At 51.8% G+C, this 13,300-nt stretch overlaps 1 protein-coding gene across 1 annotated transcript in view; it reads left to right on the forward strand.

Moving 5' to 3' along the window:
• The window catches only part of Eya2 (EYA transcriptional coactivator and phosphatase 2), a 170,439-nt gene that overhangs the window by 72,477 nt on the left and 84,662 nt on the right, over positions 1 to 13,300 (forward strand). The window contains exons 3-5 of the mRNA XM_052184294.1: positions 6,662 to 6,707; positions 9,360 to 9,502; positions 11,203 to 11,319. Coding sequence (XP_052040254.1) covers positions 6,662 to 6,707; positions 9,360 to 9,502; positions 11,203 to 11,319 — 306 coding nt within the window. The remainder of the gene's footprint in view (positions 1 to 6,661; positions 6,708 to 9,359; positions 9,503 to 11,202; positions 11,320 to 13,300) is intronic.

Raw genomic sequence — 13,300 nt, forward strand, 5'->3', positions numbered from 1 at the left:
AAGATCAAAGCAAAACTGAAATCCGGAAATGTGAGTCTAAATTTTGGAGCTCAGTGTCTGACATCTGGAACTCATCCATGATCTTCTGGACTCCAGAGGGCGTGGTCGGCCTGAAGTCCCCAGCTCTGCCACTCCTGGCACACAAGGCTTGTCTCCTGTCAGCTCCACCCACTCCTGTTTCTGCCCTTGGTAGACATCCCACACTCCCACACTCCCACCATCTCTGGTATCCCAGAGGCTCCTTTGGAACTGAGGCTGTACCTTCACCAACAGCCTCTCTTGGCCTTTCTTCACAAATGCCAACCCTGCAAGCCATTACCAGACTTAATGCTTGACGTGACTCCTTTAATCCGGTAGCTTCATACCTTTAAAACCAGTACCACAGGGGACAATGCATTGTCAAGTTCAGGGGCTGCTAGAACATGAGCTTCTGGGTATAGCCCTGAGGAATTACTTTCTATTGTCCTAATGAAGCACAGAGAGAATTTTACCTCAATATGCTGGTCTCTTATGAATCGCAGCTGATTCTTCAACCCTAGCTGACCACGGGTTCTTAGTTCAAAATATCACACAAATGGCAAAGATAGAAATTACCTCCTTCTGAAACCTCACAAGCCAGGCCCCCACAGTCCACATTTCTCACTGCATTCTTGGCGTCTAGGCTCTCACAGAACATTCCATTAATCCCTGAACACTCAATCGTTTGTTCCCAGCTTAAATTCCAAAGTCCTCCACAGTCCCGCAACAGAATACCCCAGAGGCGTAAGACCCGCACGCTTAGCTGCATGGCGGCAACTTCTTGGTGCTGATTTCCACCTTCTCTGCTTTTCTGTGGTTGGTTAAACACTCCAACCAAAAGCAATTTAGGGGAGGAAACGGGTCATTCGGCTTACACTGCAGGTGACAGTCTATCCTTGAGGGACATCAGGACAAGAACCTGACGCAGAAGCCATGAAGAGACACTGCTCGGTGACTCGATCTCTGACTCAGGCCTAGGCTCGTGCTTGACTGACTTGCTTAGATGGCCAGAGATCATCTGCTAAAGGACGGTGTCATGTCATTCGTGGTGAGCTGTTTCCTCCTATATCAGTTAACTCCTGTCCCCATGAGCATGCCCACAAGCCAATCAGATCTAGACAGTTCCTGAATAGAAGGCTTTTCTCTCAAATGATTGTAGGTTGTGTCAAGATGACAGTTAATGCTAACCGATTCTTTCAGGGATAAAACAGGTAAAACTTAGGTGAGCTCAACGCCCTCAGCTTGCAGTGGCCGCTTGGCAAAGTCACCCTGTCCCTTCCTACATTCCCGCTCAAGTGATAGACAGATCTGAATTATGTCCTGCCTTCTGGAAGGAAGAGGTCAAAGTTCTGGATACTAAGAAGGCAAGTGGAAGACTCCTCTTTTAAGAAGCAGGCACTTCTCTGAAAAGCTTTAACCAGAATCCCATCAAGGGAGGTAAACCCGCCCTGGGAAGCAGGTAACCCAGCTCTCTGACTCCCAGCCCCCTCCTGCCTCAGACTGAGCTTTTCAGTCTTACCCTGGCCAGCTCCAGCCTGAGGCTGATCCTGCTGGATGCTGCTGACCCAAGAAACCAGATCTACTTTCTCTTCCTTCTCCATGCATCCTGATCAGTCCAGGACCTCTGGGATGCTCAGATGTCCTGCATGGCCCAGATCCCACCCTAGGAGCAAACACCAACTGCTGGGGGTCCCACCATGCCTTGTGCCAGAGAGCAGAAGTCTAGGTTTCACACACCCCTCACCAGGCTGAGATCTGGTGGCCTCTTGCTGTGCCTCCCGCTACAAAGGAGAAAAGCAACAATCTCAAAATGAATTCCCTTTAAGAGAACAACTCAAACCAGCTTCAGAAAATTTCAGCTTGCATCGCCTCGTTATGCTCCTAACATGCATTAAAATCAACTTGTGATGGTTTCCATCGAGGAGCGTGCATTTATGACCCCCTAAAGCATACTCTGAGACTATTCCCCATTCACCTCAGCAACACCACTGTGAGGGACAAATGAGGTATCTGTTTGTCCAAGGGCCCCCAGAGAGAAGAAACTGAGGCACACTTCTGGGCTCCTGACACTGCTCTTTCCGGTTGGGAGTGATTTCAGTCACTCGCTTGGGGAAGACAAGAGGGCGCATTTGGTTGGCACACACACACACCTGAGACATCTTGCTAACATCAGAAGCCATTTTGACTTGCTGAAGATCAGTTTAGAGTCAGTCCAGGGGCTCAGTGGTGACCTCTTTCAGAGTCCTTAGCTTGGCAGCATCCCTGTGAGGATGATAAAGGTGTAGAGATGTCAAATGAGCTCTCAGAGGAAAGTGGTTGTGTGTGTGTGTGTGGAGCGGGGGGAGTGGGAAAGATAGAAGCAGCTGGGGCTGGCATGTGATACCCTGGGCTTCCTCTGCAGATACAGGCTGTTGCCCGTGCTTCAGATGGGAAAAGGGAGACTCAAAAGGAATGGTGGGCACAGTGTGACACAGTTGGAACACCCAGAGGCGATTTAAAGTTGAACCGGAGCAGGGAGCGCCGTCGGCTTTCCCAGGAGCAAGCATTAAGTCAGCCAGTTGTGAGACCGGACTTGTCGATTTGGCTTTCAGCAAATGACAAATACTGAGTGCACACGAGAAAGGATAACTAGGCGTGTCCTTCTCGCAAGCACACACACACAAGCACATATATTGTGTGCACATACACAGACTCCTCCTGTCGTTCCTACATATGAAAACTGGGCCTTGGTCTGGAGAGATGGCTCAGCTGTTGGTTAAGAGCTCACACTGCTGTTGCAGAGGCCTGAGTTCAGGTCCCAAACCCAGCAGCTCATGCTGCCTGTTCCTCCAGTCCCGGGGGATCCGATGCCCTTTTGTCATCTGCAGCCACTTCACTCACAGACTAACAGGAACATATGTGCACACGTGCATACACACACACATACACTCACACACACTCACACACTTAATTTTTTTTTTAAAGAAAAAAGGCAGAAGTAAGAAAATGGGCACCTCAGGGAAGAAGAGCACCCCAAGTCTCACTGAAGTCACCTGTGTCACCTCCTGTAAGACTGTCAAAGCATTGCCTGCTTTTCCAGAAGCTACTCTAGGGCTAACCTCATCCACAGGAGCATAGCAGTCACAGACAGAAGGAGCACAGCAGTCCCAGATCAGCAGGAGCACAGCAGTCACAGATCAGCAGGAGCACAGCAGTCACAGACACCAGGAGCACAGCAGTCACAGATCAGCAGGAACATAGCAGTCTCAGGCAGCAGGAGCACAGCAGGAGCACAGCAGTCACAGACACCAGGAGCACAGAAGTCATAGGCAGCAGGAACACAGCAGTCATAGATCAGAAGGAGCACAGCAGTCACAGACAGCAAGAGCACAGCCGTCACAGACAACAGGAGTCACAGCAGTCACAGACAGCAGGAGCACAGCAGTCACAGACAGCAGGAGCACAGAAGTCACAGATCAGCAGGAGCACAGAAGTCATAAATCAGCAGGAGCACAGCAGTAATAGGCAGCAAGAGCATAGCAGTCACAGACACCAGGAGCACAGCAGTAATAGGCAGCAGGAGCGTGGCAGTAATAGGCAGCAGGAGCACAGCAGTCACAGATACCAGGAGCACAGCAGTCACAGATCAGCTGGAGCACAGCAGTCATAGATCAGCAGGAGCACAGCAGTCACAGACACCAGGAGCACAGCAGTAATAGGCAGCAGGAGTCGCAGCAGTCACAGATCAGCAGGAGCACAACAGTCACAGACACCAGGAACACAGCAGTAATAGGCAGCAGGAGTCACAGCAGTCACAGACCACAGGAGCACAGCAGTCACAGACACCAGGAGCACAGCAGTCACAGATCAGCAGAAGCACAGCAGTCACAGACAACAGGAGTCACAGCAGTCACAGACACCAGGAGCACAGCAGCCATAGGCAGCAGGAGTCACAGCAGTCACAGACACCAGGAGCAGAGCAGTCATAGGCAGCAGGAGCACAACAGTCACAGATCAGCGGGAGCACAGCATGCACAGAAGGCTCTACTCCATCCCTGGGGAAGACTTGCTCAGCCCAGAATCTCTAACCTTTGTGGAGTCCCACGCCAGCCCCACACCCACAGACACAAGCCAACTATCAGTGCAGTCTGTGCCATCTTAGCCAGGAGGAATATGGGAGAAACTACGGGAAAGGGTAGAGGGGTCTGCCCACCTTCTGAGATCTCAGTGTGTGCCCAGAGGACAAATTTCAGTGTGGTATAAGAGGAAGGAGTTCAGAGCTATTCTCCCAGCACAGTGTGCTGAGGAGAAGCACTCTGTCTCCCAGTTCTTTCCCCCCTGGCTGGGTGGTGACCCAAGTGTGAAGAGCAGTACAGAGGGACCTTGGCTATGTGGGGAGGGAAAGGCGATGGCTGAAGGGTTCAGGAAGGGGCAGGGTGGAGGCAAGGAAGCCTGAACAGTGTCGCCATGCCAATCGCTCTGTGAAAACTGGAAGGAAAGATACTCACTTCAGCTGCCTGGAACAGCAAGCTAACGGGAGCCCATAGGAATATTTTCATGGGTTCCATTTTAGTGAGCATTTGCATATTTATTAAGGAAAACATTAAAAGTGCTTAATTCAATGACTTCTGAATTTTCTCTGCACACTTGAGCTTGTGCCGACAGTGAGGCTGACTGCTTCAGACACAAGTGACTCTTGGTCCTGGGAAAGGAAAAAGGGGGTCCTGTGGGGCCTGCCTGGGGCAAAGGCCTCAGGATCAAGTGAAGTGTCAGGAGGCACCAAGTGACTGCCAGACCTTTCCTTGATGCCAAACCAATGCTGCTCTAACCCACACACACACACACACACACACACACACCTTCACATCCATAAGTGAGTTAAGCAGAACTCAGGTCTTACCACGATCAGTGCATGCTGACAGTCTGTAATCATGCAGACAGTTCTATGGTTCTGAGCTCAGCCGTGACTCTACATATAGTTCTATGAGACTCAGCCATGTTGGGGGCAGGGGATGGGGGCTTGACTTAAATGATCAGGCTCATGTAATCCTTGGCTTCAGGGTCAGACACACTCTGTCACGGAGCTTCTGAACAGAGGGTGGAAGATGGCCTTGCCTGCCTTGTGATCCTATAGCAAGAACTAAATGAGATCCCATGTCTAAGCCGTTACCACTAGGCCTGACCCACAGTCAACTCCTAAGAGATGCTTGCTGCAGTTCTGCCAGTGACTGTCTCTTGGCTTGTAGCGCTATGGTTGAGACAGACTGCAGGGCTGGGCCACGGGGGTTCAGATCACAGGCCCTCGGTTATTGACTTACCAGCCTCTGGCTGTTCACCTGGGGATTAAAATCATCAGTGCAGAGGAAGTGAAGCAGGAAGCTTGGCATACAAGGAATGCTGGGTAAAAAAATGGATGTCATCTCACACGGACATGTGGAAGAAGTTTCTGAGTCTGGAAATGGAAGAGGCTGACAGGTTCCAGACTGAGGTGAAGGAGTTGGCATGGGCTTGAAGAGTAACTGCACGAATGGGTGCATCCTGCCCCCCTTCCAGAATTCACCTGGGATGTTTGAAGACATGGAATAGTATTGTTTGAAATGATGAGGCACAAAAATACCCCCCCCCCAGGGAACCACTGGGATCAATTATACCGTATAAAAAGTTCTCCCAGCTAATCCTGTCACCTTCCATTGTCACCATGGTAGCTGATCACCGGGTGTCCAGGAATCTAGGACATTTGTGCCTGGATCTCAGGGGTGAGGAGAAGTTGGAGCCAGCCTGACCTGAACCTGACCAACTCGGATTGGAGAAGGATCGGAATAGGAAGGCGATGTCGTCAGATGCGATCTGGACTGGGGGAATGGCTCCAACTGTAAAGTATTTACTGCATAAGGATGAGGACCTGAGCAGAATCTATGTAAAACTCCTGAGCATGGCGTCTGCTGCATTCGTAACCCAGCACTGGACACGTGGAAAGAGGACTTGGGACTTGTTGGGTTGGCAGCCTACTGGCACGTCCCAGGCCAAGGGGAAACCCATCTCAAAAACCAAACCTGAGAAATGACACAAGGTTGTCCTCTAGTCTCTATAAGTGTACACAATTGCGCCCACACATAAAGAAGGGGAGAGGGAGGGGCAAGGGGGAAAGAGGAGGGACCAGGTATGGGGAGGGGAGGAAGAAGAGAGGAAGAGGAAGAAGAGATGGAGAAGGAAGAAGAGGAGGAGAAAGGAGGAGGGGAGGAAGAGGGAGAAGGAAGAAGGGAAAATAAAGGGACAGGAAAAGGAAAAGCCATGTGGTTGGAGCTAGATTGGATCTTCATGCTGTAGCTCTTGGTTGTCTCCTACAGTCATGTGACCTCCCGTGGCATATACTTTCTGCCTCTGTGGACTCTGTGGCCCCAGCTGTGCCTCAGGCAGAGCGTGGATTCCACATGATGTTCCCAGACACTCTGTGTGTTTTCTGTGCCTGTCTTCCTGCAGTGCCTGCAGAGCAGCTGTACCCAGAACCCACAACAAGGAGAGCATTTCAGTTCCCTACCTCTGAGAAACTTCTGTGGTAGAGAAAGTCCCAGCAACAACTGTCTTCGAGCTTCTGTCCGGAGCCACAGTTTGCTCTGATCATGGCCTTGGTAGCTAAACCTCCCTGTGTTTCCTTCTCTTCCAGGCATCGCCAAATCGGCCGCTCTGAGCACGCCTCAGCTCTTTGCGAAGTGAGTACTTTGGCCACACCCCCTTGGCCACACCCCCTTTCATCTTACCTACTTCTTCAGAAGGTAGAGGCTGGGTTGGGGGTGGGAGGTGCTCTGGAACTGATCCACCAAATAGGAATGCCAGCAGAGTCACAGTTAGATGGCCTGGCACAGTTAGCCTGAGGGCCTGAACCTCAGTTTCCCTATCTAGGAAAGGGGACCACTGAGTGACCGGTCCACACAGACGGATGTGAGGCTTCGAATGGGCTCTTTCTCTGTTCTCCATCTGCGGTTTTCTTCTTTCTGGAGTTCACTCTTTTATCATTCTTTCCTTTTCCTGTTTAGACTCCTCCCCTCTTCCTCCCCTGCTTCTGTCTCCCCTCCTTCTTCTCTGTCACACCATCACCCTGTTCCCAATCACTCCATCTGTCCCTTGGTCCTTTCTTCAGCTCCAACATTGACCTGAGACTCCTCAGTCCCAAAGCCCATATGACCCAAGGACGAGAGAGGAGAGGACATAGATGGCCCTGACTCCGAAGGACTCAAAGTGTAGTGAGGAGACAGAGAACCCCCAGATTAGACCTGGCCAGATGGTGCCCACCCAGGCTTCCAGAAATTTCCCTCTCTGAGCATTGCAGAGGAACTCTGGTGAGGGCACTGACTCAGGCTGCTTCTCTCTCGGGAAGACATTGTAGCACTGGCAGCCTCTGAGCCCAGGAAAACCTGGGCTGTTTCCTCAGGTTGGAGAGTGTCACTTCCTTTCTCTTAGAGTGTGTGTGTGTGTGTGTGTGTGTGTATGTGTGTGTGTTATGTCGGGGGTGTACAGTGTGTGGTGTATATAATAATGAGGTGTGTGTGTGAATGTATGTGTGTGTGTGATGTGGAGGGGTGGGGTGTGTGTATATGTGAGGTAGGGCTGTAAGGCGTGAGGGATGTGTGGGGTATGCATGTGTACGTGCTCACGTGAGTGTGTGCATGTGTGAATGCAGGTGCATTGGTGTGGAGGCCAAAGCTCAGCATTAGCTGTCTCCCTCAGTCACTCTCCGCCTTATTTTTCCAGACAGAGTCTCTCATTGAGCTTATAGTACCAACTGAGCGGCACTGGTGGCCAGTGAGTTCCAATCCCTGCTTCTCCCGTGCTGGAATTACAAGTGTGGCCCATGGTGTCTGCCTTTGTCCACGGGTCCCAGGAATCCGCACTCTGGTCCTTGTTACTTTACCCAGCAAACCATTTCCCAAGCCACATTTCTCTAGACTTTGAGCTTGACCCCAGTCCAATCCAAGTCTCTTCAGTGGGCTTTGATGGGAACGCTACCAAATAAGGGCCTCTGTTCAGCAGGAAGTACTGCTGATCATACCATACCATAGATCCCCTGATCTCACCTCAGGCATCTGTGGAGCTGGGACAGTGGCTAGGGAAACATGTTCTAGACGCCAGCCTGGTATCTCCAGGCGTGTCTCTCAAAGGAATCCTGTACGGCACACATGGAACCTTCTGGAAGGCAGATCACATCTGTTTGTGATCTTTTACCCTTTGGCATTCTATTCATACCTGCCCTGAAGCTTCGGACCAGGAAAAGCCCAGAGGGCTTTATATCAGCCTAAAAGATAACTTGGAGTAGGCAGACTTTAGCTGATGTAAGGGCGCCAGCCCCAGCTCTGTGCCCCTAGCCATGTTTGCTGAGACCGAGCTGTGAGAGTAACACATGGAGTCACACTCACCCAGCTGTGGCTCTAGAGAGCCTGGCAGGGGGGGGGGGCATTCGGCGTGTGGCCTATGGATCCATGACGATCCACAAGCTTTTGGTGGGTTGACGGGTGTTCCTCAGCCTGTCCCCTGAAGAGAAAAACTAAGAACCTCCCAATGTCTTCAGAACCAAGGCTTCACTGGGCCACTTGAAAATGACTTGGACCAGAAGCTGACTTACAGAGGGAAGGGAATTACCAGCTGTTTACCAAGGGAAGCGGCATCATGGGTGTGGTGCAGACAGAGGGTGACAGTCTATAGAATCCAGATGACGCTGCAGGCACAGGCCTGGTCTCTTGCATCTGTAACTCCGGTGCTGGGGAGATGGAGTCAGAAAGGTCCCTGGAGCTCACTGGTCAGTCAGACCAGCCAAACAAGAGAGCTCTGAGTTTAGGAGAGACACTCAAAGCTAAGTCTCAAAAACTTTGTGTACACAGGTGTGTACACAAAGATGGATATTCGGGCTGGCCACAGTAATGGACCAAACTGGAGAGTTCCACAACAAAGGTTCTATGTTTCCCATGTGAAGGCTGATGTGGAACTGGTAGAACTCTCTAGAAGGCTTCCTTATGCCGGCCAACGCAGGGATCCAACATCTCCGGGTTGTACCTTTGCTACTGCAATGGCTTCTCCATTGCTACCCAAAGAAAGGGCTGACTGTAGGCCGTGTTTTACAACACACCTGCCCACATCTTGACATCTTGTTAGATGGAGCCCTGGCCCACAGTCAACTCTGGCTGCACTAAAGATGGCAAACATATCTTCTTGGTTGCCAGGGAAACAAGAACAAGGTAAAATGTGAGGAGCTAGAATGGAGCCTTTGCTCTGGAAAGTGTAACGTCTAAGGAAAGATGGCCGTGATCCTAGGATCCAGGGGAAGAGATGCTGGGCTGGACTGGGAGACCTAACCATCTCTCCTTCCCCAGGTCTCACCCACGTGTCCCTCCTGGTCAGCCCTCCACAGCCATGGCAGCCTACGGCCAGACACAGTACAGCACAGGCATCCAGCAAGCACCACCCTATACAGCGTACCCACCTCCGGCACAAGCCTATGGAATCCCCCCTTACAGTGAGTACCAAGCAAGCCCGCTCCTGGCAGCCCCTGGCAGCCCCTGGCAGCCCCTGGCAGCCCCAGCATTGTGGTGTCTTTATGCTTCAGTGAAGGATGATACGTGCAGCTGGGTTAATCTGGGCATAGGAGTAAGGCAGAGAGGGCGAGGCTTTAGCATGGCACAGATCCTTCCAGACTGTGTCAGGAGGCCTCTTTTGATTTCAACAATCAGAACCCTAACCCATGCATTGTCACATCTGGGGAAGCAGCTGGCATCGGGTACGGCTGGAGCCAGGTGCCCGGTGCCATCGCGGGAGTCTGGTGTGCTGTCTCAGGCATGATGCACAAGCCTGAGAGTCTGGGTTTGATCACTGGCAGCCGTGAACGGTAAAAGGAAAATAACCCAAACCTGCAAGCCATCCTCCGCCACCACATGTGCACGCGCACACACACATACCATCTACAGTGAGCTCATGGGAAGCTTGATCCGTTTTTGTGAGCTTTCTTCTGAGTGACCTTCACTACTATGGAGGAGTGGTCTCCATGGGGTGACACAGACAGTACCTATCAACTCTGGCCTTTGAAAGTCAGAGTGTTCCACTCCCAGCACTTCCCAAAGGAGCACGTGTTGGTCCTCGGGGCCAGCCTGGGTCATGTGACAATACTTAGCGCGAAAGATGGAGATGGGATGAGGTATCTGAGGAGGCAATGCACCACAGGTTATGTATAGGAAGAGACAGCTCTCTGGAAGTCAGGTACAGTGGGAGACACTGCAGGCAGGGAGACCTCAGTATCTCAGAGCAGAAAAGTGTTAAGTCACTGGCTTCAGACCAGGGCCTTAGGTTCTTAAATGATATCAGAAATGTGCTCTCTTTCCCCGTGTGTGGGCTTCAATGTCTGCAAGTTCTTCCACTGCAGTGGCAGACCTATCCCTAAGCACTTCTAAGCTGCAAGTCCCACAAACAGAGTTTCCTGCCTAGAATGGCTCCCGAAAGTCCCGGGGCTCCCTCTGACTAGGCTCCATCCTGTTCCTGACCCAGACTTCAGAGCAGGAGAGAGGGAGTGCTCTAATTGGTAACTGTGAGCTGCAAGTCCCTGCACAGCCAGGGGCCAGGCCCAGCTCATTCGAAGCAACTAATCAAATGTAAAGAAGGGAAGATGCTCAGAGAAGTACAGAGTCCCCACTTCCATGACACTTCTATGTACACAGACGTGTGTAAGACATGGGCGTGGCGATACACCCTGGTAATCTCCAGTGGTCAGGGGCTGGGGCTGGAGCAGCAGCTCAGATGGCAGAGGGCTTGTCCAGTGTGCACAGCATCATAGGGTCCATCCCTGCTCCACACAAGCCAGGCGTGGCACTTGGGAGGTGAAGGAAGGAGGATCAGAAGTTCTAGATAATTCTTACTGTGAAGTGAATATAAGGAGAAGCCTGGAATGAAGCCGCTCCTCTCTCTCTCTCTCTTTCTCTCTCTCTCTCTCTCTCTCTCTCTCTCTCTCTCTCTCTCTCTCTCTCTCACACACACACACACACACACACACACACACACACAGAGAGAGAGAGAGAGAGAGAGAGAGAGAGGGCATACGCACTTTAGCACTCCGGTGACTTCTGGTTTAGAAGCTAACGAGAACACCATTTTGACTCAGTGGCTCTTCTGCGGACAGCAGGGAAGGGTTCTAACCATGTAATCTTGTTGCTTCTGCTTCCTTCCTAGGCATCAAGACAGAAGACAGTTTGAATCATTCCCCCAGCCAGAGCGGGTTCCTGAGCTACGGACCGAGCTTCAGCACTGCGCCTGCTGGACAGAGCCCCTACCCCTACCCTGTGCACAGTGAGTGTGGTGCTTAGCCCTCCCTGCCACTGCCTGGGACACCCCAGGGTAGATGTCCACCCATCCATTCACCCACTCCGCAGACTTCCAGAGCACTTACTATTTGCCAATCGACATCTTAAGTAATGGATAAGATGCAAGTTCTGCCCTCTGTCAGAGACAGAGGATATGCACGCCAGCAGATAACCAGTAGTCTGGCAAACACTGAGCACAGTGGAGAAGCATGGTATCAGCACACAGGTGACAAACAGCTGAGAGGCCAGGGGAGAGTGTGACACTGGGCAGAGCAAGGGTGAGGGGGCGCTAGCTGAGTGCACACCCAGGAAGGCCATCCCAAGCCGAGGGAGTGGGCGAGGCAAATGCTGTGTGGCAAAACCATGCCATCGTGTTTAAGGACTGAGCAGAGACGGTGACACAGGGCAGACTGAGCAAGTCCCTGAGAAGGGATCCTCAGGGAGTGCAGGAACCTGAGATCTATGCCGCCATGTTGACTTGTGTTCTATGGGGGAATCGGTCAAGTCCATTGATAAGACTCAGAATGCCCAACCAGGGAATAATAGGCACACGGGAGAGCAGATTCTGATTCCAGGTCAAAGGTGCTCCTACAGCCCCGTCGTGACGGGGAATGGACCCGCTGGGCTCCCCCGGACTCACTTCCCCTCTCTCTGCCTCTCCCAAGGCTCCTCCTCTACTTGATGCCCAGGTGGCACTTGGGGCTGATACACAGAGCAGGGGATCATGGCAGTGGCTCTGGAAGCCTCTCACCCTACTGCTTCCCCTATAAGCCATCCGGGGCTGAGAGATAGCGCCAGGAAAAACAGGATGGCAACTGGGTGGGCTCAAGGGTAAGCATCCTCTTATTTAAAATGGCCACTTGATCTTCTGTGTTTCGTTTGTTTCATTAAGAGCTATGCAAATACCTTTAAAGTCTGTGGAAAAGGTGGGTGGTGAGTGGCTGTCACAGGCAGGAAGATGAGCCCATCAGGAGCCTCGTCTCGGCACCCAATGGTTTGCCAAGTCAGGGTGCCACACAACCATTACCACTCTCTGAAGAGTTGAGGCAGTAATTGCACCCACTTCACAGAAGAAGAAACTGAGGGGTCAAGGGGACGACCAGTTTGGCCAGTGCCAGGACAAGAGATTTAGATCTTACCTCAAGTTCAGTGGGAGCTAGCATGCCTCCTTGGGGTGGTGTCCCACCCTTCATCCTCCACCCCAAACCCTCCTTCCTCCTTCTGCTCCTGATATTGTCCCTGACATCCTGCCAGTGACCTTTCTGAGTCCCCCTGGAGGGTGGCAGCTGCTGGATCCATCCCTGAAAGCCAATGAGGAAAGGGACCACTCTTGGCAATAAAGACTCTCTGAGTCTGTGAGCTTGATTTTGCATTGGGGCCAATGCTTAGCTTCTCAGATAGAAGCCACACTTGCTGACAGGCGCTTTGGTGACTGATGGGCTGACCAGGAGACACTGTCCATCCTCGCCCCAGCTGTGTATCATGCGACTTACCCTCTTTAGGTGCTTCCTACAACCATTCACTCAATTACCGAATGCTAGCTTTGAGCCTGGCACGGGTGAGAGGGCAGCAGTGACGAAGGGAACCTTCAGGAGAGAACTGGACGCTAATCTACACAGAGGAACGGTTACAGATCATGGCCAAGACTGTGGGAGACACTTGGGGTGTCAAGATGGATCTGTGTGTGTGTGTGTGTGTGTGTGTGTGTGTGTACATATCTGCCCCATGACAAAGTCATTGCCACACACACACACAAACCCATTAGGCAGAGAACCCAGGGCACTGTGCAAGAGTTGGGTAACTCAAGCAAGGTCATGTGACCTGAGCAATGCTATCATGGCCCGGCATCCTCCAGCCTAGGTACATAGCCTATAGCACCCTGACCCATTTAGAAAGTGACTCTCAGCAGGAGAAAAGAGACTCAGACTTGGATCCCACCCCACCTCAATCCCCATGAGCCCTTCAAA

This window comes from Apodemus sylvaticus, chromosome 5 (assembly GCF_947179515.1).
Source record: "Apodemus sylvaticus chromosome 5, mApoSyl1.1, whole genome shotgun sequence".
Lineage (NCBI taxonomy): Eukaryota > Metazoa > Chordata > Mammalia > Rodentia > Muridae > Apodemus > Apodemus sylvaticus.